The 26,874-nt window shown below is 43.2% G+C and overlaps 1 protein-coding gene across 1 annotated transcript in view; it reads right to left on the bottom strand.

The window, feature by feature from the left end:
• CCZ1 (CCZ1 homolog, vacuolar protein trafficking and biogenesis associated) overlaps window positions 1-26,874 on the bottom strand; it is a 29,181-nt gene that overhangs the window by 736 nt on the left and 1,571 nt on the right. Inside the window, exons 2-14 of the mRNA XM_070761221.1 lie at window positions 26,241-26,338; window positions 24,789-24,882; window positions 23,619-23,693; window positions 22,256-22,303; window positions 20,423-20,506; window positions 18,771-18,946; window positions 14,640-14,721; window positions 14,434-14,495; window positions 11,613-11,724; window positions 10,222-10,255; window positions 8,420-8,537; window positions 5,642-5,800; window positions 2,568-2,695 (exon numbers count right to left, since the gene is read on the bottom strand). Of these exons, the coding sequence (XP_070617322.1) occupies window positions 2,568-2,695; window positions 5,642-5,800; window positions 8,420-8,537; window positions 10,222-10,255; window positions 11,613-11,724; window positions 14,434-14,495; window positions 14,640-14,721; window positions 18,771-18,946; window positions 20,423-20,506; window positions 22,256-22,303; window positions 23,619-23,693; window positions 24,789-24,882; window positions 26,241-26,338 (1,270 nt within the window). The remainder of the gene's footprint in view (window positions 1-2,567; window positions 2,696-5,641; window positions 5,801-8,419; window positions 8,538-10,221; window positions 10,256-11,612; window positions 11,725-14,433; window positions 14,496-14,639; window positions 14,722-18,770; window positions 18,947-20,422; window positions 20,507-22,255; window positions 22,304-23,618; window positions 23,694-24,788; window positions 24,883-26,240; window positions 26,339-26,874) is intronic.

The following is a 26,874-nucleotide window of genomic DNA, read 5'->3' on the forward strand; positions in this document are numbered from 1 at the left end:
TGCTGGAAGTTTGTTCCAAGGATCTACTACTATTTCAGTAAAATAATATTTTCTCGCATTGCTTTTGATCTTTCTCCCAACTAACTTCAGATTGTGTCCCCTTGTTCTTGTGTTCACTTTCCTATTAAAAACACTGTGTGTACTTTAATTCCCAGAATTCCTCAGGCTGAATTCTGGGAGATGAAGTCCATGCCTCTTCAGGTCACCAAGGTTGAGCAACAGCAGTCAGTAAAACTACAAGCTAGAGGTATAACAAGCAGGAAGATGGAGATTATGATCCCGCTATATAGAGCGCTGGTGAGACCACATTTGGAGTACTGTGTTCAGTTCTGGAGACCTCACCTACAAAAAGATATTGACAAAATTGAAGGGGTCCAAAGACGGGCTACAAGAATGGTGGAAGGTCTTAAGCATAAAACGTATCAGGAAAGACTTAATGAACTCAATCTGTATAGTCTGGAGGACAGAAGGAAAAGGGGGGACGTGATCGAAACATTTAAATATGTTAAAGGGTTAAATAAGGTCCAGGAGGGAAGTGTTTTTAATAGGAAAGTGAACACAAGAACAAGGGGGCACAATCTGAAGTTAGTTGGGGGAAAGATCAAAAGCAACGTGAGAAAATATTATTTTACTGAAAGAGTAGTAGATCCTTGGAACAAACTTCCAGCAGACATGGTAAATCCACAGGAACTGAATTTAAACATGCCTGGGATAAACATATATCCATTGTAAGATAAAATACAGAAAATGGTATAAGGGCAGACTAGATGGACCAGGAGGTCTTTTTCTGCCGTCAGTCTTGTTTCTATGTTACAAAAATTCTGAAAAATTCAGCTTCCGATATCCGTGATGGCGAATCTATGGCATGCGTGCCACAGATAGCACGCGGAGCTACACCTGAGGGCGCGTGTGGCATCCAACACATATGTACACTCTGGCCAGCTGATTTACAGCCTTCAGAAGGGTGGGGGAGAGGCTGTTTTCACCCTCCCTAGACTTCAGGAAAGCATCCGGAACCTGTGTATGGCAAAAACCGGACTTGACGGGCCTACCGCAAATTCTGAAACAAACTTCCGGTAGGCCTGTTGGTCCGTTTTTTGCCTTCCCCAGGCTTCAGGAAAGCCACCTGCAACCCTGGGAAGGTGAAAAATAATAATAATAATAATAATAATAATTTATTGGATTTGTATGCCGTCCCTCTCCGTAGACTCGGGGCGGCTAACAACAATGATAAAAACAACATGTAACAATCCAATAATAAAAACAACTAAAAACCCTTACCAAACATACACACAAACATACTATGCATAACTTGTAATGGCCTAAGGGGAAGGAATATCTCAACTCCCCCATGCCTGGCGGTATAAATGTGTCTTGAGTAGTTTACGAAAGACGGGGAGGGTGGGGGCAGTTCTAATCTCCGGGGGGAGTTGGTTCCAGAGGGCCGGGGCTACCACAGAGAAGGCTCTTCCCCTGGGGCCCACCAAACGACATTGTTTTGTCGACGGGACCCGGAGAAGGCCAACTCTGTGGGACCTTATCGGGACCCAACAGGCCTACCAGAAGTTTGGAAATGAAGCTCCAGGAGGCCCGTTGGGCCCATTTTACACCACCACAGATGCCAAAGGCTTTCCTGAAGCTTGGGGAGGGCAAAAAAGGGCCCAATGGGCCTATTGGAGGTCCAGAGGCTTCAGTGGAGCCTATGCACATGCACGAGGGTGTGAGCGCTATGCACGCATAATGGGGGAGAGCATTGTATTTTGGGTGTGGCCGTGCGCGCCCTTTTGGCACCTGAGCGAAAAAAGGTTTGCCATCACTGTCCTACAAAAAAGAAGATCAATGAATGTGAAGTCATTGTCACACCAAGTCTGCTAAAAATCTTTGGCGCAGCCTCTATGGAATTCACCTCCTCAATTCAGACATACTACAATTCCCAGAATTACATGTAGTATCATGGATGGAAACCAATCACGGAGAGAAGCAACCCAGACCTAAGAAGAAATTTCCTGATAGGACAATTAATAATAATAATAATGATAATAATAATAATCATCATCATTATTAATTAGATTTGTATGCCACCCCTCTCCAAAAACTCGGGGTGGCTCACAACAATAATAATGTACGAATTCAATATTTAAAAACACAATTTAAATTAATTAATCAGTGGAACAACTTGCCACCAAAGTCATTCATTCATTCATTCATTCATTCATTCATTCATTCATTGGATTTGTATGCCGCCCCTCTCCGGAGACTCCAACACTGGAGGTTTTTAAGAAGAGATTGGACAACCATTTGCCTGAAAGGCTTGAGCAGGGGGTTGGACTAGAAGACCTCCAAGGTCCCTTTTCAACTCGGTTACTCTGTTATACTACACGTAACTGAATCAAATGCAAATTCTAGGCCTGCCTCACTCACATCTGTATTTCATTCTGTTTCTTCTGCCTCAAAACTTTACAACCTCTCTTCACTGCTCTTCTCTCATCAATAGATTGAAAATGATGCTGAACAGGTCAATGGTTAATATTTCCCAGTGAGATTAAAGTCGTACAAGAATTCCTTACCGTTCACTTCAATCAGGTTGACGTTTTTCTGATTCAAAATAACGTACAGTTCCCGCTGATCTGACTTCTTGCCGACAATCCAGTAGTCGCTCATGGCTTTCACAATGATTTCTTCGTCATCGTCCACCCTGTAAACAAGAAAATTGGATTCCGATTGATTGATTGATTTAATTGATTTATTTATTTAATTTAATTTAATTTAATATTTATTTATTTATTTATTTATTTACCTACCTACCTACCTACTTACTTACTTATTGGATTTGTATGCCGCCCCTCTCCGTGGACTCGGGGCGGCTAACAACAGTGACAAAAACAGAATGTAAAAATCCAATACTAAAACAGCTAAAAACCTTTGTTATAAAATCCATCATACATACAAACATACCATGCATAAATTGTAGAAGCCTAGGGGGAAAGATTATCTTAGTTCCCCCATGCCTGACGGCAGAGGTGGGTTTTGAGGAGCTTTCGAAAGGCAAGGAGGGTGGGGGCTATTCTAATCTCTGGGGGAGTTGGTTCCAGAATGCCGGGGCCGCCACAGAGAAGGCTCTTCCCCTGGGCCCCGCCAACCGACATTGTTTAGTTGACGGGATCCGGAGAAGGCCAACTCTGTGGGACCTAACTGGTCGCTGGGATTCGTGCGGCAGAAGGCGGTCCCTGAGATAATCTGGCCCAGTGCCATGTTGCGGACCCTCTCTGAGGGGGTCAATGGACAGACAGATGGAATTGTCCTTGGGAGGCAAAAACCACAGCCACTCCGTCTTATCAGGGTTGACTTTGAGTCTGTTGACACCCATCCAGACCGCAACAGCCTCCAGGCACCGGCACATCACTTCCACTGCTTCACTGACTGGACAAGGGGTGGAGATGTAAAGCTGGGTATCATCTGCATATTGATGATACCTCACCCCATGCCCGATGAAAGAAACAACCCATAGCTCAGGGTTGGTGGTCCTGAGCTTGGTTGTTTCCTTGCAGATGTTTTGCAGAAGTCCAAATATCTTCAAGTTGCCAAGGTTGGGAAACACTGCTCTAGCATATACCTCAAGAGTTCTTTATGATCTTCAACCAAATACTACACTCAGCTCAAAGGTGAAACACAGCAGGTTCGAAGAACCGGTACTGGAAATTTTAAGCAGTTCGGAGAACCGGCAAATTCCATTTCTGGCTGGGCCCAGAGTGGGGAGGGAATGGGGATTTTGCAATATCCTTCCCCCAGGAGTGGGGAGAGTTTGCAGTATCCTTCCCCTGCCACGCTCACCAAGCCACACCCACAGAACCGGTAGGGAAAAAACTTTAAATTTCACCCCTGACTCAGCTTGTTCAAGAACAATGCAGATCACATCAGATTGTGAGCCAGTCATAAATACACTAAGCCTTAAATAGCCTCTGAAGAAACAAGCTTTGATTTTTGCTCGGGGATTAAAAACTGGTTTTCAACGTTTTGCTCGTTCCCAGATTTGGGGGTTAAAAACTCTGGTTTCAAAGGCAGGAAAAAGCAACCCTCAGAGAGGGTTCGCAACTTGGGCGTCCTCCTCGATCCACAGCTGACATTAGAGAAACATCTTCCAGCTGTGGCGAGGGGGGCGTTTGCCCAGGTTCGCCTTGTGCACCAGTTGCGACCCTACTTGGACCGGGAGTCACTGCTCACAGTCACTCATGCCCTCATCACCTCGAGGCTCGACTACTGTAACGCTCTCTACATGGGGCTACCTATGAAAAGTGTTCGGAAACTTCAGATCGTGCAGAATGCAGCTGCGAGAGCAATCATGGGCTTTCCCAAATATGCCCATGTTACACCAACACTCCGCAGTCTGCATTGGATGCCGATCAGTTTCTGGTCACAATTCAAAGTGTTGGTTATGACCTATAAAGCCCTTCATGGCACCGGACCAGATTATCTCAGGGACCGCCTTCTGCCGCACAAATCCCAGCGACCAGTTAGGTCCCACAGAGTGGATCTTTTCCGGGTCCCGTCAACTAAGCAATGTCACCTGGCGGGACCCAGGGGAAGAGCCTTCTCTGTGGCGACCCCGGCCCTCTGGAACCAACTCCCCCCAGAGATTAGAACTGTCCCTACCCTCCTTGCCTTTCGTAAACAACTTAAAACCCACCTCTGCCGCCAGGCATGGGGGAATTGAGATCCTCTTTCCCCCTAGGCCTTTACAATTCTATGCATGGTCTGTATGTATTTATGTTTGGTTTTTATATTAATGGATTTTTAATCATTTCTAATACCAGATTACACTGTTTTATTGTCGCTGTTAGCCGCCCTGAGTCTCCAGAGAGGGGCGGCATACAAATCCAATAAATAAGTAAGTAAGTAAGTAAGTAAGTAAGTAAGTAAGTAAGTAAGTAAGTAAGTAAGTAAGTAAATACATACATACATAAATACATACATACATACATACATACATACATACATACATACATACATAAATAAATAAAACACTCATATTTATTTATTTATTTATTTATTTATTTATTGGGTTTGTATGCCGCCCCTCTCCAGAGACTCGGGGCGGCTAACAGCGACAATAAAACAGTGTACAATAGTAATTTGGTATTGATGATTAAAAATCAATTAATATAAAAACCAAACATACATACATACATACCATGCATAGAATTGTAAAGGCCTAGGGGGAAAGAGGATCTCAATATACCTAGAAGACTAACCAACTAACAGATCCCAATTTATATTTACTTGGAGAGACATTCTTGATGGCCGCTGGCCTCGTTGGAAACGCCAACACCATTGAAAAGAGGCTTAAGCGAAATCATGAACAAAGATCGGTTTAAAAAAGGGGAGTATTGTTCATCTTGCATCTGAAATTATTAGGGGAGAGATATTTATTTATTTAATTGGATTTGTATGCCGCCTCTCTCCGAGGACTCGGGGCGGCTCACGGCATATATAAAAAAGAACAGTAATGTAATCCAATTAGTACTACAATATTAAAAACAATTAGAAAGAGAAGATTAACCTAAACAAATTAACTCATTAACCAAACATTCAGCAATCATACTTAAGATAAATAGTTAAGTGGAGATAAGAGAAGGAAGATCACCTCGTAAAATCATTGTTAATGTCACCAAGGATCTTCATCAAGTCAGGATGGACGGACGTCAGGGAGAAACTTGAGGTCTTTCTCAGGTGGATGGTGCTCTTCTCGGCCAGATTCATATGATTGAAGTAGATAAATTTAAACTGAGGCTCCTTTTCGGACCTAAGAAAGAGATGAAATCAAGGGATCAGAGGAGGCACCAGAATTCTTTCCATGAGGATTATCCGGAAAGTAAGGTTACAAGGCATGTAGTGGGGAAAGTTCGCGGGAGAAGTTGGTCTGACTATCATGTAATTACTCCCTTGCAAGATGTTCTGTCGGGCTCTCTGGTAGAATCCTCCCAAAAATTCACAGGTATAAATTTCAGACACACACACGTTTGAAAATTCAAAACAATGTTCTTTATAATGAAAAGTCACTTAAACTAAGCCCTCTTTTGGTATAGCAAAGAGCACTCGTCTCCAAACAAACTGGTCATTTGTACAAGTCCCTTATCAGTTCTGTGATACTTAGCTGGCAGCTGTGAGGCAATTCACAGTCCTTCTTCTTTCACAAAGTGAAACACCCTTTGCTCTGGTTTAGTTTCAAAGCGGGGGAAAATCAGCACACAAAAGGTCAAAGTCAGCAAAGCAGTCACGAAACACAACAATCAGATAATCCTCCACAATGGCCAAACCCACAGGTTGCTATTTATAGCAGCCTCACTAATGACCACAGCCCCACCCAACCACAGTTGGCCTCATTTTCTTTGATAATAATCTCTCAGTTGTTGCTGTCTATGCATGCGTGGCTGTATCATTAACTCTTGTTCTGAATCCAAGGAGTAGCTAGATAATTGTTCTCCTTCTGAGCTGTCTGCCACACTCTCCTCCTCCCTGTCACTCATGTCTTCTTGGTCAGAGGAGCCTTCATCAGCAGATTCCACCGGGGGAAAAACAGGCCTGCAGCATGTGGATGTCTCCCCCACATCCACAGTCCTTGGGGCAGGAGCTGGGCCAGAGCTAAACACAACACAAGATCTGTTTTCTCTGGCAGTGGCACTGCGGGACACTCCTGTTTTCGGAACAACTTCGCGGGCCAGATCTTTTACTCTATAATGCCCTAGTTAGACCACCCCTAGAGTACTGCATTCAATTCTGGTCACCCCACTACAAAAAGGACATTGAAACTCTAGAGAAAGTACAGAAAAGAGCAACCAAAATGATAAAGGGACTGGAGACCAAGACATACGAAGAGAGGTTGCTAGAACTGGGCATGGATAATTTAGCAAAAAGGAGGGCCAGAGGGGACATGATAGCAGTATACAGATATTTGAGGGGTTGCCACAGAGAGGAGGGGGTCACACTATTTTCCAGGGCACCAGAAGGCCAGACCAGCAGCAACGGATGGAAACTGACCAAGGAGAGATTCAACCTGGAAATAAGGAAGAACTTTCTGACAGTGAGAGCGATCAACCAGTGGAACAGCCTGCCACCAGAGGTTGTGAATGCCCCAACACTTGACACATTCAAAAGAAAATTGGACCGCCATCTGGTTGGGGTGGTGTAGGGTTGGACGATGACCTGCAGGATCCCTTTCAACTCTAATAATAAATAAAAATAAAAAAAATAAAAAATAAGCACCCTGCGGGACGGATCCAGGCCCTGGGCCTCAAGTTTAAACAGGGGGAGAGTTGGAAGTCAATGCTTCTTTTAATTTCCCTATCGTTCCTCACTTTTCCTTCCCCCCACATAGAAACATAGGAACATAGAAGACTGACGGCAGAAAAAGACCTCATGGTCCATCTAGTCTGCCCTTATACTATTTTCTGTATTTTATCTTAGGATGGATCTATGTTTATCCCAGGCATGTTTAAATTCAGTTACTGTGGATTTACCAACCACATCTGCTGGAAGTTTGTTCCAAGGATCTACGACTCTTTCAGTAAAATAATATTTTCTCACGCTGCTTTTGATCTTTCCCCCAACTAACTTCAGATTGTGTCCCCTTGTTCTTGTGTTCACTTTCCTATTAAAAACACTTCCCTCTTGGACCTTATTTAACCCTTTAACATATTTAAATGTTTCGATCATGTCCCCCCTTTTCCTTCTGTCCTCCAGACTATACAGATTGAGTTCATTAAGTCTTTCCTGATACGTTTTATGCTTAAGACCTTCCACCATTCTTGTAGCCCGTCTTTGGACCCGTTCAATTTTGTCAATATCTTTTTGTAGGTGAGGTCTCCAGAACTGAACACAGTATTCCAAATGTGGTCTCACCAGCACTCTATATAAGGGGATCACAATCTCCCTCTTCCTGCTTGTTATACCTCTAGCTATGCAGCCAAGCATCCTACTTGCTTTTCCTACTGCCGACCACACTGCTCACCCATTTTGAGACTGTCAGAAATCACTACCCCTAAATCCTTCTCTTCTGAAGTATTTGTTAACACAGAACTGCCAATGCAATGCTCAGATTGAGGATTCCTTTCCCCCAAGTGCATTATTTTACATTTGGAAACATTAAACTGCAGTTTCCATTGCTTTGACCATTTATCTAGTAAAGCTAAATCATTTACCATATTACAGACCCCTCCAGGAATATCAACCCTATTGCACACTTTAGAGTCATCTTATTTACTTTTATGTAAATATGAGTCTACGGCGAGGGGCGGCATACCAATCTAATAAATAAATAAAATAAAATAAATGTTTTGACAAATACTTTTATGACTTAAAACATCAACAGTCAGAAGGTGACGTTCCCTCCCCCCTGAATTTTTTTTAAAAAAACGGAACTGACCCCAGCACTCTTTTCTTCAGGTTGTACTGTTCGCAGATATCCGATGCTAAGACCGTCAGCTGAGGGCCCACAAGGCTATCGAGTAGGCGGCAGAAATCCAACGTAGGTTGCACAGAGGCTGGGAAAGAGTTGGGGATTAGGGGGGGGAAGAAAGGTGAGAATCGATCCCCCTCCCAACCCCCTCAACCCCCCCGTAGATCGACAAATCGACATGGCTCGGAGGGAAGGTTCAAGGCCTGATGGTGACACATACACAACCTCCCAGCAACCAATTAAGAACCACAGGGTTGGTCGTCTCCAGGTCTTGTCAGTTACACAGTGTCGGCTGGTGGGTCCGCAGGGGAGAGCCTTCTCAGTGGCGGCTCCGGCTCTCTGGAACCAGCTACCTCCCGAGATCTGGACTATCCCTGCCCTGCTGGCTTTCCGGTAAAGACCTGGATTTTCCAGAAGGCCTGGGGCCATTGATTTGATGGTGTACCATTGAGATCCAGCCATAAATGGCATGTATGGCTTTTTTAAAAAACTGTGGGATTAAAATTGTTTTAAAATGGTTTTTAAAGGGGTTTTAATACTATTTATATGTATTATTTTTGTTGTGAGCCGTCTAGAGTCCCTGGGGAGCTGGGCAGCAATCAAATCATGAATGAATGAATGAATGAATGAAAGAAAGAAAGAAAGAATGAATGAATGAAAGAATGAATGAATGAATGAATGAATGAATGAATGAATGAATGAATGAATGAATGAATGAATGAGGCAGGGTTGCAAGGTCTAGATGTGCAAAGGGACCATAAATGTTGAGAAATCGAGGCTTGGACTTCTCAAAACTATGTGCCAAAAGTAAGGAATCGAAAGGGGTTTTGACCATCACAGCTCCAGAACCCACAGGCTGCTCCAATTTAGACAAAGCTTTATTTATTATTGAAGTTTTATTATTTGCTGGCAGACTGTGTCTCTCTCTCTCGAGAGAGAGAGACAAAAAAAAGCTATTTTCTCTTTCGTGTACAATAGGAAATCCCATATTTTTTCGGAGTATAAGACACGCATTTTTCCTCCCTAAAAAAAGCTGAAAATTCAGGTGTGTCTTATACTCTGCATGCAGCTTTTTTCGAAATCTCCACCCCCCAGCCCTATCTAGGTGCTAACCATCTTCCCAGCTCTTATCTTGCAGGCTCTTTCATTGTTACTCTATGCGAAGAACGTTTTTCAAGCCCTAAGTCTTTACAGGGTTTTTTTCATCGCTCTAACTTGCTCCAAATGTTTCTTTCCAGCCCTAACCAGGTGCTAACATTGTTCCCTAGCTCTTACCAGCTTGCAAACTCTTTTCATTGTTACTCTTTGAGAAGAATGTTTTCCAAGCCTTAAGTCTTTGCAGGTTTTTTATCCATTGTTCTATTTGCTCACAATGTTTCTTTCCAGTCCTAACCAGGTGGTAATGATTATCCCCGCTCTTACTGGCTTGCAAGCTCTTTCATTGTTACTCTCTCCAAATAAGATTTTTTAAAAGCCCTAATCAGGGGATAAAATGATGTGCTGAAGCTGACCAGACTAAGGACGCTAGCCAGAGGAAGATCTGGTAAGCAGATTCTTTTCCCTATTTTCCTCCCCAAATACTAAGGTGCGTCTTATACTTCGAAAAATACGGTAATTCAAACAATTCTCTCATCAAATCTTACAGAGAAGGAGGAGGGCAGCTCATATCCAAATGACCATGAAGAATGTTTAAAGGTTTCAAGTTTAAAGGATTAAAGTAACGGAGACAGGGACGGTGATTTCAACCATTATTATTATTTGATACTCACCATCAATCATAAAGCAGACAGCTGCACTCATGGCCTGGAAGGGACAAAAGATTGATCAGACCAGCCGTTCATGAGCTCACAGTCACTCATGCCCTCATCACCTTGAGGCTCGACTACTGTAATGCTCTCTACATGGGGCTACCTTTGAAGAGTGTTCGGAAACTTCAGATCATGCAGAATGTAGCTGCGAGAGCAATCATGGGCTTTCCCAAATATGCCCATGTTACACCAACACTCCGCAGTCTGCATTGGTTGCCAATCAGTTTCCGGTCACAATTCAAAGTGTTGGTCATGACCTATAAAGCCCTTCATGGCACCGGACCAGAATATCTCCGGGACCGCCTTCTGCCGCACGAATCCCAGCGACCAGTTAGATCCCACAGAGTTGGCCTTCTCCGGGTCCCATCGACTAACCAATGTCGTCTGGCGGGACACAGGGGAACAGCCTTCTCTGTGGCGGCCCTGACCCTTTGGAACCAGCTCCCCCTGGAGATTAGGATCGCCCCCACCCTCCTTGCCTTTCGTAAACTCCTTAAAACTCACCTCTGCCGTCAGGCATGGGGGAATTGAGACACCTTCCCCAGGCCTATATAATTTATGTATGGTATGTTTGTGTGTATGTCTTGTTTTTAAATAAGGGTTTTTTAGATATTTTTAAATATTAGATTTGTTATTGTACTTTGCTCCTCAAAACCCACCTCTGTCATCAGGCTTGGGGGAACTGAACTACCCTTTTCCCCCTAGGCCTATACAATTTATGCATGGTATGTTTGTGTGTATGTTTGGTTTTAATAAGGGTTTTTAAATTATTTTAAACATTAGATTTGTTACATGCTGTTTATTACTGTTGTTAGCCGCCCCGAGTCTACGGAGAGGGGCAGCATACAAATCTAATAAATAAATAAATAAATAAATAAATGAATATATAAATAAATAAATAAATACATAAATATAAATATAAATATATATAAATAAATAAATAAATTGTTTTTATTATTGCTGTGAGCCGCCCCAAGTCTACGGAGAGGGGCGGCATACAAATGTAATAAATGAATGAATGAATGAATGAATGAATGAATGAATGAATGAATAAATAAATAAATAAATAAATTGTTTTTATTGTTGCTGTGAGCCGCTCCGAGTCTACGGAGAGGGGTGGCATACAAATCAAAGAATAATAATAATTCCCCAATGGACCACGTTGGTGGGCTGTAAGAAGCCCACCCTTCCTGCTGACTCCAGTAACCTAGGATACTATCTGGACAAAATCATGGGTGGAATGTCTTTTCAGTTGGGACAGCCCAGCAGCTCCGTCTTGTTACCCACCCAGCCCCCAGCCCCACCCCGCTGCTTATGGCAACTTGAAAGCTTTGCAAGTTGACATGGGTTACCTTATACACAATTAAATGAAGCTCTTCGTAAGCACCATCCGCGCTGACAAATATTTTAGGGAACCTGAATTTTGCTTCAGGGTCATTCAGATTCAAAGGTCCAGTCAAGAACCTAAAAAGCAAAGACAGGTCAGTTTTATTGCTTTTTAACCCCAAAAATCCAGCTTTGTTTTATAGACCTGATTCGCAGATGGATTGTTTCTCCATTTCTTTGGTTTTAACATACAGCAATCTTGGATAAATAAAAACAGATAACAATATTTTTTGGAGTACAAGCCACAGCATTTAACCCCCAAAACAGGGTGAAAACCTAGGTGCATCTTATACACCAAATGTAGCTCCTACATGTAGCCCCTATAGAATAGAATACAGTGATCCCTCGATTTGCGCGTTCTCGATTAGCGCGAAACGCTGCAACGCGGTTTTTCAAAAAATATTAATTAAAAAAATAAAATATTAAAAAATAAAAAATAAGTCCACGCTAGTTCTCTCTCTCTTTCTCTCCCTGTTGCCGGCGTGGTATATGAGAGAGAAAGAGAGAGGCAGAGGTCGGGCGCATTACCGGGAGGTGGAGGCGGCGTGGGGACGCTGGGTGCCGGGGACTCCGAGGAGGGGGTGGACGTCTGTTCCCTGAATGGAGACCACCGGCCGCTCAATCGGGCCGGCAGGGAACAGAATGGAGCCTTCCGCGGCGGGGCTGGTAACACAGGGAGGCGAAGGGGCGAGGGGGGGGGGGAAGAGAAAACGGGAGGCTCAGCATTCCGTCAGTCGCATTCCGTCAGACTCTCCCCCACCTCGCCCCTTCCGGTTTCGGCGTTCGGAGTCCGGCGCTGGGGCCATGCGGGGCCGCTCATCCAGGGGGGCGTGGACTGGCAAGCGGCAAGCGGCAAGTGGCAAGTGATCTGGCGGGAAGACCAAGGGAAGGTTCCTTCAGCCGCCCAACACCTGATCCGCTCCACAGCGCGGCAGCAGCGAGGAGCCGAAGATGGGGTTTCCCCTTTGCCTTTACCCCATCTTCGGCTCCTCGCTGCTTCCGCGCTGCGGAGCAGATCAGCTGTTGGGCGGCTGAAGGAATCTTCCCTTGGTCTTCCCCGCCGCCCACACGCAAACTCCACCATCTGCGCATGTGCGGCCATGAAAAAAATGGCGCACATGCGCAGATGGTGGTTTTTACTTCCGCATCCACTATAACGCGGAAATCGGTTAGCGCGGGAGGTCTTGGAACGTAACCCCCGCGCTAACCGAGAGATCACTGTAGAATAGAATAGAATAGAATAGCATTTTTATTGGCCAAGTGTGATTGGACACACAAGGGATTTGTCTTGGTGCATATGCTCTCAGCGTACATAAAATAAAATATACATTTGTCAAGAATCATGTGGTACAACACTTAATGATTGTCATAGGGGTCAAATAAGCAATGAAGAAGCAATATTAATAAAAATCTTAGGACATAAGCAACAAGTTACAGTCATACAGTCAACATGGGAGGAAATGGGTGATAGGAATGATGAGAAAAACTAGTAGAATAGAAGTGCAGATTTAGTAGAAAGTCTGACAGTGTTGAGGGAATTATTTGTTTAGTAGAGTGATGGCGTTCGAATGTAGCCCCTACATTGGACTTATTTTTTAAAGACTGCTTTAAGAACTTGAAGAAGTTTTTAAAATAAATGCTTGATGTGAAGAGGCCCAGTGCTATTGTATCTTCTTTTAAATAGCACAGAATAGTATATACTTCCAGAAAGCCAATCAATTTTAACAGCATCTTTACAAATATAATCTGAAATGTAACAGCGTCCTGTTGTAGTATTAAGATAAGGCAGCTGAGTTAAACCCTGACTTAGCCATGTTTGGAATAGATCTATTTAAATAACTGGGAGGAGTTAGTGGGACTGCATTTAAGAAAACCTTCTGGCATTAATATACTGCCCTAACGTACATTTCTCCAATTCTTTGCTATTTTTATCGGTCAGGCACACATACAAAGAAATACACAGCGAACAGTGTACAGTGTTCCCTCGATTTTCACGGGGGATGCGTTCCGAGACCGCCCGCGAAAGTTGAATTTCCGCGAAGTAGAGATGCGGAAGTAAATACACTATTTTTGGCTATGAACAGTAACACAAGCCTTCCCTTAACACTTTAACCCCCTAAATTGCAATTTCCCATTCCCTTAGCAACCATTTAGATTATTACTCACCATGTTTATTTATTAAAGTTTATTATAAAAAATGTTTTTTTTAAAGGCAGACGAAAGTTTGGCAATGACATATGACGTCATCGGGCGGGAAAAACCGTGGTATAGGGGAAAACACCGCAAAGTATTTTTTAATTAATATTTTTGAAAAACCGTGGTATAGACGTTTCGCGAAGTTCGAACCCGCGAAAATCGAGGGAACACTGTACTTCCGGAAAGCCACATCAATTTTAACAGCATCTGTACAAATGGTAATCTGAAATGTAACAGCGTCCTGTTGTAGTATTAAGATAAGGCGGCTGAGTTAAACCCTGACTTAGTCATGTTTGGAATAGATCTATTTAAATAATTGGGAGGAGTTAGTGGGACTGCATTTAAGAAAACCTTCTGGCATTAATATACTGCCCTAACGTACATTTCTCCAATTCTTTGCTATTTTTATCGGTCAGGCACACATACAAAGAAATACACAGCGAACAGTGTATATCATGTTTCGAAATGGTGGAAACCAATGCTGCCATTTTTCAGCAGTTGGTTCCTACGTGGTGGGAAGGAGTATGAATAGGAGCAGGGACCGAACCCTCCACTAGGCATGTAAAGATGGAAGAGATAAGGAATGCCTACCTTCCATAGTGCTGCAGATTCCCGGATATTTCTATATGGACGGGGGAGTCTCTTCCGGCCAACTAAAATGGAAGAGACAGTCAAGGAAAAATTTAAGGTTGGTTTAAAACAAACAAACAAATCAAATCAGATTTATGCCTGGCATTCTTTCTCTTTAAACCAGGGTTATCGCATATCCTGGGGGAAGACCAGATACCCAAGTTTACCTCCGGTTCCATGTGTCTTGGAAAGAGCGAGGTGGTAAGGTATTTGTACAAAATCCTCATGTCTTCTTGTTCCAATCCACTCCTGTTGAAGTTAAAGAAGGTAAAAAATTACACCTGTGCAATAGAAACATAGAAACATAGAAGTCTGACGGCAGAAAAAGACCTCATGGTCCATCTAGTCTGCCCTTATACTATTTTCTGTATTTTATCTTAGGATGGATATATGTTTATCCCAGGCATGTTTAAATTCAGTTACTGTGGATTTACCAACCACGTCTGCTGGAAGTTTGTTCCAAGGATCTACTCCTCTTTCAGTAAAATAATATTTTCTCATGTTGCTTTTGATCTTTCCCCCAACTAACTTCAGATTGTGTCCTCTTGTTCTTGGGTTCACTTTCCTATTAAAAACACTTCCCTCCTGGACCTTATTTAACCCTTTAATATATTTAAATGTTTCGATCATGTCCCCCGTTTTCCTTCTGTCCTCCAGACTATACAGATGGAGTTCATGAAGTCTTTCCTGACACGTTTTATGCTTAAGACCTTCCACCATTCTTGTAGCCCGTCTTTGGACCCGTTCAATTTTGTCAATATCTTTTTGTAGGTGAGGTCTCCAGAACTGAACACAGTATTCCAAATGGGGTCTCACCAGCAGTCTATATAAGGGGATCCCAATCTCCCTCTTCCTGCTTGTTATACCCCTAGCTATGCAGCCAAGCATCCTACTTGCTTTCCCTACCGCCTGACTGCACTGCTCACCCATTTTGAGACTGTCAGAAATCACGACCCCTAAATCCTTCTCTTCTGAAGTTTTTGCTAACACAGAACTGCCAATATAATACTCAGATTGAGGATTCCTTTTCCCCAAGTGCGTTATTTTACATTTGGAAACATTAAACTGCGGTTTCCATTGCTTTGACCAGTAGATCCTTGGAACAAACTTCCACCAATCCTGTCTGATTTTAGAGCACGGTGCTCATCTCCATTTCTCGGTTTATGTTTATGTTTATTAGATTTGTATGCCGCCCCTCTCCGTACACTCGGGGCGGCTCACAACACAATAAAAAACAATTTATAACAAAAATAATAAATTTACAATTTAAAATATTTTAAAAAACCCATTATTAAGCAGACATACATACAAGCATACCATACATAAATTGTATAGGCCCAGGGGAGATATTTCAGTTCCCCCATGCCTGACGACAAAGGTGGGTTTTAAGTGCAGCTTGGTGTTTTAGCCTGACGGCAGTTTATCTGATTCATTGTTTCGTCAAGATCGTGGTTTTTGTGCTGTTCAAGATTGTGTGTGTGGACTCTCTGGACTTTAGAATTGGACTCAGTCTCCCAGTTATTGGGTGAGCAATTGGATTGCATTTAACCTGTGCCTTGTGTGTACCAGAAAATCCCTTTGACGTTTAAAAAGGGAGCTGTTTCTCTTTTTCTGTTTATAAAAACTTTTGGGTTTTCCTTTTATCGTGTGGTGTGTGTCTTCCTGGACTAATTACCCTGTAATTACGGGCGGTCCCGGCAGAACACCAGTAGGCTCATGTTTTGCCCTCCCCAGGCTCTAAAGGCTTCCCTGGAGCTGGGGGAGGGTAAAAACGCCCTCTCCCATCCTCCTGGAGGCTCTTTGGAAGCCAAAAACATCCTCCCAGAGCCTCTGTGCGAGCCAAAAATCAGCTGGCCCGGCACACCCGTGCACGTTGGAGCTGAGCTAGGGCAACGGCTCGCGTACCAGCAGATATGGCTCCCCGTGACACCTGTGACACCATAGTTTCACCATTGCTGCTCTATAGAATCCAATTCGGATCGGTAATTATTTTACGGAGGGCTCTATCGTTGGCTTTTTATCTAAGCCTCTACTCTCGGCTCCTTAATCACTTCTGAATAGGAAAACCTTTGAGCCCTTGCTCTGAAAAATGACACTGGAGGCTTCCCGGCAGCTGTGCCATGTCAATAAACACCCTGAAAGCAAACGCAGGTGAAGAGAAGCCCTTTTGGTTTCTGTTACAAGCTGCGGGCCGTTTCTCTTTAAAATCCAACATTTTTTCTGTCGAAAGAGAGGGGTGGGAGGGAAATTAGCTACTGTTCAATGTTGGGTGTGGGCTTTTTTTCTTTCAAAATTGAAGTTGTTCTTCCACATTTGGGGGACGGGGGAAAAAAAAGGAAACCTAAGACCCTATACCAGTGTTTCCCAACCTTGCCAACTTGAAGGTATTTGGACTTCAACTCCCAGAATTCCCCAGCCAGCATCCGCAGCTGACATTGGAACATCATCTTTCAGCTGTGGCGATGGGGGCGTTTGCCCAGGTGCACCAGTTGCGGCCCTATTTGGACAGGGAGTCATTGCTCACAGTCACTCATGCCCTCATCACCTCGAGGTTCGATTACTGCAACGCTCTCTACATGGGGCTACCTTTGAAGAGTGTTCGGAAACTTCAGATCGTGCAGAATGCGGCCGCGAGAGCCATCGTGGGGCTTCCTAGATTCGCCCACGTTTCTGCAACACTCCGTGGCCTGCACTGGCGGCCGATCGGTTTCCGGTCACAATTCAAAGTGTTGGTCATGACCTTTAAAGCCCTACATGGCATTGGGCCAGAATACATCCGGAACCGGCTTCTACCGCACGAATCCCAGCGGCCGATAAGGTCCCACAGAGTTGGCCTTCTCCGGGTCCCATCGACTAAATAATGTTGTTTGGCGGGCCCAGGGGAAGAGCCTTCTCTGTGGTGGCCCCGGCCCTCTGGAATCAACTCCCCCCAGAGATTAGAACGGCCCCCACCGTCCTTGTCTTTCGCAAATTACTCGAGACCCACCTTTGTCGCCAGGCATGGGGGAGTTAAGATATTCCTTCCCCCTAGGCCATTACAAGTTATGCATGGTATGTTTGTGTGTATGGTTTGTTTTTATAATAAGGGTTTTTAGTTGTTTTACAAATTGGATTGTTACATGTTGTTTTTTATCATTGTTGTTATCCGCCCCGTGTCTGCGGAGAGGGGCGGCACACAAATCCCATAAATAAATAAATAAATAAAGTTGCCAAGGTTGGGAAACACTGCCCTATACTAAACATTTCAGAGAAGTGCCTGTCCAGTCTCCTCTTAAAAGCCTCTTCTTTGACTGCCAAAGTCGATTGGAAGACAGCTGGATTTAAGACTTTTAGAAGTAGTGTAAATCATATTTGGAGGACCGGGTGGACTGACAGGGAACGCTCTCTACATGGGGCCACCTTTGAAAAGTGTTCGGAAACTTCAGATCGTGCAGAATGCAGCTGCGAGAGCAATCATGGGCTTTCCCAAATATGCCCATGTCACACCAACACTCCGCAGTCTGCATTGGTTGCCGATCAGTTTCCGGTCACAATTCAAAGTGTTGGTTATGACCTATAAAGCCCTTCATGGCATCGGACCAGAATATCTCTGGGACTGCCTTCTGCTGCACGAATCCCAGCGACCAGTTAGGTCCCACAGAGTGGGTCTTCTCCGGGTCCCGTCAACCAAACAATGTCGCTTGGCGGGACCCAGAGGAAGAGCCTTCTCTGTGGCGGCCCCGACCCTCTGGAACCAACTCCCCCCGGAGATTAGAATTGCCCCCACCCTCCTTGCCTTTCGTAAGCTGCTTAAAACCCACCTCTGCCGCCAGGCATGGGGGAAGTAAGATACACTTTCCCCCTAGGCCTTCACAATTTTATGCATGGTATGTTTGTATGTATGTCTGGTTTTTATACTAATGGGTTTTTAACTGCTTTTTTAGTATTGGATTTTGTTGCACTGTTTTACTGCTGTTGTTAGCCACCCCGAGTCTGCGGAGAGGGGCGGCATACAAATCCAATAAATAATAATAATAATAATAATAATAATAATAATAATAATAATAAAATAATATATCCCATGTCCGGGGAAATAGGGGGGAATTTTCTCCTTCTTATACCTAGGTCCCACCCTTGGCACATTCCTACACTTATGGTGAGACATACGTGTGGAGGGAAGAATGCTGAGCGTGCCCAGGGAGATTCTCTACTCCGTGAGTGTGCACACAAGCACCCTACGTCTTCCTGAAGGGTGTTTATTTCACACTGCCCTGCGACAGGCGTCTGCAGAAGGACCTCCAAAGCCTCCCCGGGCTCACCAGATCAGCTGGTCGTTGTACAGGAAGGCGGTGTACTTGACGAGGCTTAAGCTCTGTTCCACCTTGTTGATGAACGACTGGATCTTCAAGTAGGTCATCTTATCTAGCGGGAAGAAGCTGATGCCGCAGAAAACATCCAGCAGGTCGCAGGACTGCAAGTGGAGCGTTTGCAAGTACTGGGACACAAAGGAAAAAGGGGGAAAGTCTTGAGAAGAGAGAGATGGTTATGGGGAAAATTTAAATAGTTGGCCCCTAAACGTGGACACTGACTTTGATGACACACAATCAATGTTCTCCCGATAAACAGTTACAGGAGAGAATAAGCGCTGAAAACAATTTTTTTTAAAAAATCTAGTGGATATTGTCATTTGTCTTACTATAGAATTTTGCCAGGGTTCTAAATTAACCTTCCTTCCTTCCTCCTTCCTTTCATTTCCTTCCCTCCTCCCTCCCTTCCCCCCTTCCTTCCTTCCTCCCTTCCTTTCCTTCCTCCCTCGCTCTCCCCCTTCCTTTCATTTCCTTCCTTCCTTCCTCCCTCCCTTCCCCCTTCCTTCCTCCCTCCCTCCCTCTCCCTCCCTCCTTTCATTTCCTTCCTTCCTTCCTTCCCTCCCTTGTTCTCACAAAACCTTCCTCCCTTTCTCCCTCCCTCCCTCCTTCCCCCTCCCTTGTTCTCATAAAATCTTCCTTTCTTCCTTCCTTCCCTCCCTCCCTTGTTCTCACAAAACCTTCCTCCCTTTCTGCCACCCTTCCCTTCCCCCTTCCTTCCTTCCTTCCTTCCTTTCATTTCCTCCCTCCCTCCCTTCCTTCCCCCTCCGTTCTTTCCTCCCTCCTCCCTCCCTCCTTCCTCCTTCTCCCTCCCTTGTTCTCATAAAATCTTCCTTCCTTCCTTCCTTCCTTCCCTCCCTCCCTTGTTCTCACAAAACCTTCCTCCCTTTCTGCCACCCTTCCCTTCCCCCTTCCTTCCTTCCTTCCTTCCTTTCATTTCCTTCCTTCCCTCCCTCCCTCCCTCCCTCCTTCCTCCTTCTCCCTCCCTTGTTCTCATAAAATCTTCCTTCCTTCCTTCCCTCCTCCCTTGTTCTCACAAAACCTTCCTCCCTTTCTGCCTCCCTTCCCTTCCCCCTTCCTTCCTTCCTTCCTTCCTTCCATTTCCTTCCTCCCTCCCTCCCTTCCTTCCCCCTCCGTTCCCTCCCTCCCTCCCTCCCCATTATGTGGAGTCCTTCGCTCCCTCTGAGCTTGGCTGTTTTCTTGAAGATATTTCATGACCATGCTAGGTAACCTCATCACTGCCGGAGGAGCAGGGTTTGTGGAGAGGAGAAGGAGGAGGCAGCAAAGTAAAAGGAAGAATGGGGGGGGGGGGGGAAGAATAGGAAACAGGATGGAAGAAGAAAAGAGGAGGAGAACTTTGGAGCCCTTGGTACTCTATGAGGTTGCTTGTTTTCTTGATCCAACTAGCATTGATTATGTTAGTTAGTTGGGCCATGAAACGTCTGCCATAAACCCACCAAGCACAGTGAGCATCAGGAACTGACATTTCAACCCTGAGCTACAAATATTTTCTTCTATCGGCAATCCCTTATATATTTCCCTAGTAGAAGTACTAACACCTTAAACATCCATTTCTTGTTCGGATAAAAAGAGGAGCGATGTCTCACCCGATGGAAGAATTTATCCAGTCTTTCTTTCAGAACTCGGACGCCTCCGTCTTCCATGGCTTTTTGGAACGTGCCATTAAAAAGCTAATCGTTATTTTCAAGGGGGGAAAATAATAATAATGGGTTCATTAAATCATCACTTAATAACTTGGTTTTTAAGATATAAACATTGAACCAAACAGCTAATATTGTTACCCCTCAACCTATTTATTACAAAAACACCACACACCGCATCAAAAATACATATGCGACAGTCAACAAACACTTTATTTTATTCATTAATTCATTCCTTTTGCATCCTGTTGCAATTATCACCTGCAATCGCTCATTTGCCCTTTCTTCCTTTTTCCTCTACGTACTAGATTATAATCCATTTTTTTAAAAACTGCACACCATCAAGTACAAAAATGGAATTGTTCGCGACAAGAAATAATAGCAATAGCATTTAGATTTATATACAGACTCAACAGACTCAAACTCAATCCGGATAAAACGGAGTGGCTGTGGGTCCTGCCTCCCAAGGACAATCCCATCTGTCCGTCCATCACCCTGGGGGGGGGAAACATTGACCCCCCTCAGAGAGGGTCCGCAACTTGGGCGTCCCCCTCGATCCACAGCTCACATTAGAGAACCATCTTTCAGCTGTGGCGAGGGGGGCATTTGCCCAGGTTCGCCTGGTGCGCCACTTGCGGCCCTATCTGGACCGGGAGTCATTACTCACAGTCACTCATGCCCTCATCACCTCGAGGCTCGACTACTGTAACGCTCTCTACATGGGGCTACCTTTGAAAAGTGTTCGGAAACTTCAGATTGTGCAGAATGCAGCTGCGAGAGCAATCATGGGCTTTCCCAAATATGCCCATGTTACTCCAACACTCCGCAGTCTGCATTGGTTGCCGATCAATTTCCGGTCACAATTCAAAGTGTTGGTTATGGCCTATAAAGCCCTTCATGGCATCGGACCAGAATATCTCTGGAACCGCCTTCTGCTGCACGAATCCCAGCGACCGGTTAGGTCCCACAGAGTCGGCCTTCTCCGGGTCCCGTCAACTAAACAATGTCGTTTTGCAGGTCCCAGGGGAAGAGCCTTCTCTGTGGCGGCCCCGACTCTCTGGAACCAGCTCCCCCCGGAGATTAGAACTGCCCCCACCCTCCTTGCCTTCTGTAAACTCCTTAAAAAACCCACCTTTGCCGTCAGGCATGGGGGAATTGAGACATCTCCCCCGGGCCTATACAATTTATGTATGGTATGTTTGTATGTATGTCTGATTAATAATGGCGGTTTTAAAATGTTTTTAAATTATTAGATTTGTTATGAATTGTTCTATTGCTGTTGTGAGCCGCCCTGAGTCTACGGAGAGGAGCGGCATTCAAATCAAATCAAATCAAATCAAATCAAATCAAATCAAATCAAATCAAATCAAAAAATAAATATGTACTGCTTCATAGTGCTTTTCAGCCCTCTCTAAGCAGTTTACAGAGAGTCAGCCTCTTGCCCCCACCAATCTGGGTCCTCATTTTACCGACCTTGGAAGGATGGAAGGCTGAGACAACCTGGAGCCTACTGAGATTCGATCTGCCAAACTGCTGGCAGCCGGTGATCAGCAGAAGTAGTTTGCAGAACTGCACTCTAACAATTGCACCACCGAGGCTCTTTCATAATATGAAAGAAATGTGCCATAGAATAAGTATCAATAATATTCAGCACTGGATTCATATTTCTGCCACTCACGCTTCGGAAAAATTGGAGCAAAGCATTCTACTTTACTTTAGGGAAGTAAAGGTTGTTTTACCCACTCTAGCTTAATTCAAAAATATTATAGTGAAACTGACCTTATACATGCTGTAACATTGCTGTAACACCGAGCTATAAACTTTGTCCTGCAAGAGATCGAGAATCCGAAAGTCATTACCGCAAAGACATAAAGGCAGATAGCTTGACTGAGAATGCATTCTGTTACAGATTTTTTTTTGTTTAAAAAAACACCAAACGAAAACAAAATTGCCAATCGGTACTTTTCCAGCAATCTATAAATGACAACTCCATTTTTAAAAAATGCTTAATATGTGGCAGTCTTTCTCCCAAACCATATTCCCAGAGGAATGCCCGTAGGGAAAAAAAAATCCAAAGAATTTGTTTGTTATTTATTATTTAGTTATTTTAAGTTATATGTGAGGAATCCAGAGCATGATATCATGGTCTCTCGAGATTGAAGGATGCCAATGCAATATTTAGTTATTTAATCAAATTTATTTATTTATTATTTATTTTGTCCAATACACAATGAGGGTTCCAGTGGGTATATATATATATATATATATACATAGCAAAATACATGATGAAGGTTATAGAGGAGATACTCATAGTAAAATATATCTAAGAAAGAATAGAAAAGAAGATATAGGAATAGAACATATCAATGAAAGAATAGAAGAAGAGATATAGGAATAGAAGAAAGGTATAGGAGATGTAGGAGAGCAATAGGACAGGGGACGGAAGGCACTCTAGTGCACTTGTACTCGCCCGTTACTGACCTCTTAGGAATCTGGATAGGTCAACGGTGGATAATCTAAGGGTAAAGTGTTGGGGGTTTGGGGATGACACTACGGAGTCCGGTAATGAGTTCCACACTTCGACAACTCGGTTACTGAAGTCATATTTTTTACAGTCAAGTTTGGAGCGGTTAATATTAAGTTTAAATCTGTTGTGTGCTCTTGTGTTGTTGTGGTTGAAGCTGAAGTAGTTGCCGACAGGCAGGACATTGCAGCATATGATCTTGTGGGCAATACTTAGATGTTGCTTAAGGTGTCTTAGTTCTAAACTTTCTAGGCCCAGGATTGAAAGTCTAGTCTCGTAGGGTATTCTGTTTCGAGTGGAGGAGTGAAGGGCTCTTCTGGAACCAGGAAAGTGCAGTAAACGGATAGGATCAAATTATTAAAAAAATAGGAATCATGGTCACCACTGCAGAATGGCTATTATGGACCATAAAGCTGATCCCCTGCTGTGCTGTCACCTTATTTTTAAAAGCAAACTGAGGGGAAGGTGGTGGCCCTTTGGGGGACGGAATTTCAGTAATTGTTTACAGATGCTGGAAAGAAGAAAAGGCAGCCCTTGAGAGGTTAAAATCATCAAAGAGAAGAGAAACCACACCTGGATATATTTGCTAACCATGCCAACGTGACAGTTCATTCTTACCAGCAGTTCTTCTTCTTGGTATTCAACGACCGTTTTGCCATCTTTGTGTTTTTCTATTACCGGATTCCGTACGACCTTGAAAACAGAACAAAACAGTTCATTGAAGCAATTTTAATTTGCCTATTTTAGCTTCTGCAGGCTCTTTTGAGAAGCTTTTGAGCTGAGCGCTATTTTGGCTCCAGATAAGAGTCAATGGAATTCATTTGTGCCTACATAGGGATTCTAGGCTGATTCCTCTTTTGACTCCGCCTCCAGATTCCATTCATTCATTCATTCATTCATTCATTCATTCATTCATTCATTCATTCATTCATTCATTAGAAACATAGAAGTCTGACGGCAGAAAAAGACCTCATGGTCCATCGAGTCTGCCCTTATACTATTTTCTGTATTTTATCTTAGGATGGATATATGTTTATCCCAGGCATGTTTAAATTCAGTTACTGTGGATTTATCTACCACGTCTGCTGGAAGTTTGTTCCAAGGATCTACTACTCTTTCAGTAAAATAATATTTTCTCATGTTGCTTTTGATCTTTCCCCCAACTAACTTCAGATTGTGTCCCCTTGTTCTTGTGTTCACTTTCCTATTAAAAACACTTCCCTCCTGGACCTTATTTAACCCTTTAATATATTTAAATGTTTCGATCATGTCCCCCCTTTTCCTTCTGTCCTCCAGACTATACAGATTGAGTTCATGAAGTCTTTCCTGATACGTTTTATGCTTAAGACCTTCCACCATTCTTGTAGCCCGTCTTTGGACCTGTTCAATTTTGTCAATATCTTTTTGTAGGTGAGGTCTCCAGAACTGAACATTAGATTTGTATGCCGCCCCTCTCCGTAGACTCGTTTTCCTATAGTTTTCCTATAACCTCTGCTCAAACTATCATCCAACCGCAGTTATTCCATCAGACCCTGGAATTGTTTCATTGCATCCACTGATTCTAACAATCATAGCTTAGAAATGGGGCCTGTGTTTGATTTTTCTACCTCCCCTATCCATCCCTTTCCCCCCTTTTTTGGAATATGATAGCATGGCTTGTTCAATTATTCATCTGTAAACCGTTCCAGAGACATTTTCAGCGTAAAATAAAAGGTATAAAAATCTGACGGGACATTCAGACATTACTGAAAAAATTGCTTAAAAGAGCAGCATGATGCATTTATATACCATAACCATCCAGAAGTTTTCCTCCGGTTCATTGAAGAACTGTCTGTTTTTCTGCGTATGTAGTGATTTTGCAGGTTTTGTAGGACTAAAGGTCCTAAGAGGAAAAAAAAAATTGTATGAGAGTTTAAATGTTCATCAGGACCAGGGGAGCATAATTTATTTATTTATTTATTCATTCATTTGTCCAATACACAAATACATAGGAAGAAAAATAGACATGTAGTTATATATATAACGGTAAAAGTGAACTTAGAGGAGAGGATATATGAAAGAAAGAGAATATATATGATAAGTGAGAGAAAGGAAAGACAATTAATTGGACAGGGGACGAAAGGCACACCAGTGCACTTATGTACGCCCCTTACTGGCCTCTTAGGAACCTGGAGAGGTCAATCGTGGAGAGTCTAAGGGAGAAATGTTGGGGGTTAGGGGTTGGCACATTTGAGTCCGGTAATGAGTTCCACGCTTCGATAACTCGATTGTTGAAATCATATTTTTACAGTCAAGTTTGGAGCGGTTCGTATTAAGTTTGAATCTGTTGCGTGCTCTTATGTTGTTGCGGTTGAAGCTGAAGTAGTCATTGACCGGTAGGACGTTGCAGCGTATGATCTTGTGGGCAATACTCAAATCGTGTTTTAGGCGCCGTAGTTCTAGGCTTTCTAGGCCCAGGATTGTTAGTCTATTTTCGTAGGATATTCTGTTTCGAGTGGAGGAGTGAAGGGCTCTTCTGGTGAAATATCTTTGGACATTTAATGTAATCCATTATTGTTTTCCTTTTAAAGGAGGGAACTAATAATTCTACTGTGTTTTTAGACCTCCTTACTTAAGTAAATATGTAAACAAATCAAGATGGACTGGAGAAATTTAGTTCAAACCCTAATTAGCCAAGAAATTCACAGGACAATTTTATTCTATAATTCTTCCAGCCTTTATTTTTCATAGGTTTTTTGGTGAAAGCAAAACAAATCAGAAAAAAGTAGGTACATTGTCGTGGGTGAAATGTGAGTTTGGAAACATCAGTAACAAGCCTCAAGAACATCAAGATGACATGCATTTGACATCATTACAGAAATGAGACAATTTAATATTTTAATATATTCATGCCACTGGGCCTACCCATGCTTTTCACAAACACCTATTTGGGGGATGTTAAAGTGTGAAAAAATATATTGTATGAACCAAGAATGAACAATTTCATGGTCAAGGCATAGAAAGTATAATTGAGAAATTACAAGTTTGGACAGTCTAGTTCAGTGTTTCTCAACCTTGGTAGCTTTAAGCTAAATGGACTTCAACTCCCAGAATTCCCTAGCCAACTTCTGTCCCCAGTGCTGACTGGGGAATTCTGGGATTTGTAGTCCACACATTTTAAAGGTCGAATCTGATCATCAGCTGGGCAGTAAATAAATGAATAATGAAGTACTAGACATGCAAACCTAAGGAGTGTGGTACCTTGTAAACTGGACAATGGCCTCACATAATCCAACATTTCTGATTTTTTCATTTTTCTCTGCTTCATTCGGGTGATAGAAGAGAATCTTTTTTTCTTCCTGAGAAATGAAACATCTAATTCATTATTTTATATATATCTGTGCAGCACCTTTAAATACAAAGCCTTCCCAACTTACTGCATTTTACATACTAACCTATTTTAAATTAATTCACCAGTCTATGAATAGAGCCCTTAAAAGATGCAGGGCTAAAATGTTAAGCGTCAACTATAGCAAGAACCGTTTTTCCCGAAACGCCATCACTCTGCTAAACAAATAATTCCCTCAACACTGTGAAACTATTCACTAATGCTGCATTACTATTACTATTATTCTTCTCATCGTTCCTATCGCCCATCTCCTCCCACTTATGACCGTATGACTGTAAACTGTTGCTTGTATCCTTACGATTTATATTAATATTGATTGTTTCCTGATTGCTTATTTGTACCCTATGATAATCATTAAGTGTTGTACTTCACGATTCTTTTATGTACACTGAGAGCATCTGCATCAAAGGCAAATTCCTTGTGTGTCCAATCACATTTGGTCAATAAAATAATTCTTTTCTATTCTATTGTCTATTCTATTCTATT

The sequence above is a fragment of the Erythrolamprus reginae genome, chromosome 9 (genome assembly GCF_031021105.1).
Source record: "Erythrolamprus reginae isolate rEryReg1 chromosome 9, rEryReg1.hap1, whole genome shotgun sequence".
Lineage (NCBI taxonomy): Eukaryota > Metazoa > Chordata > Lepidosauria > Squamata > Dipsadidae > Erythrolamprus > Erythrolamprus reginae.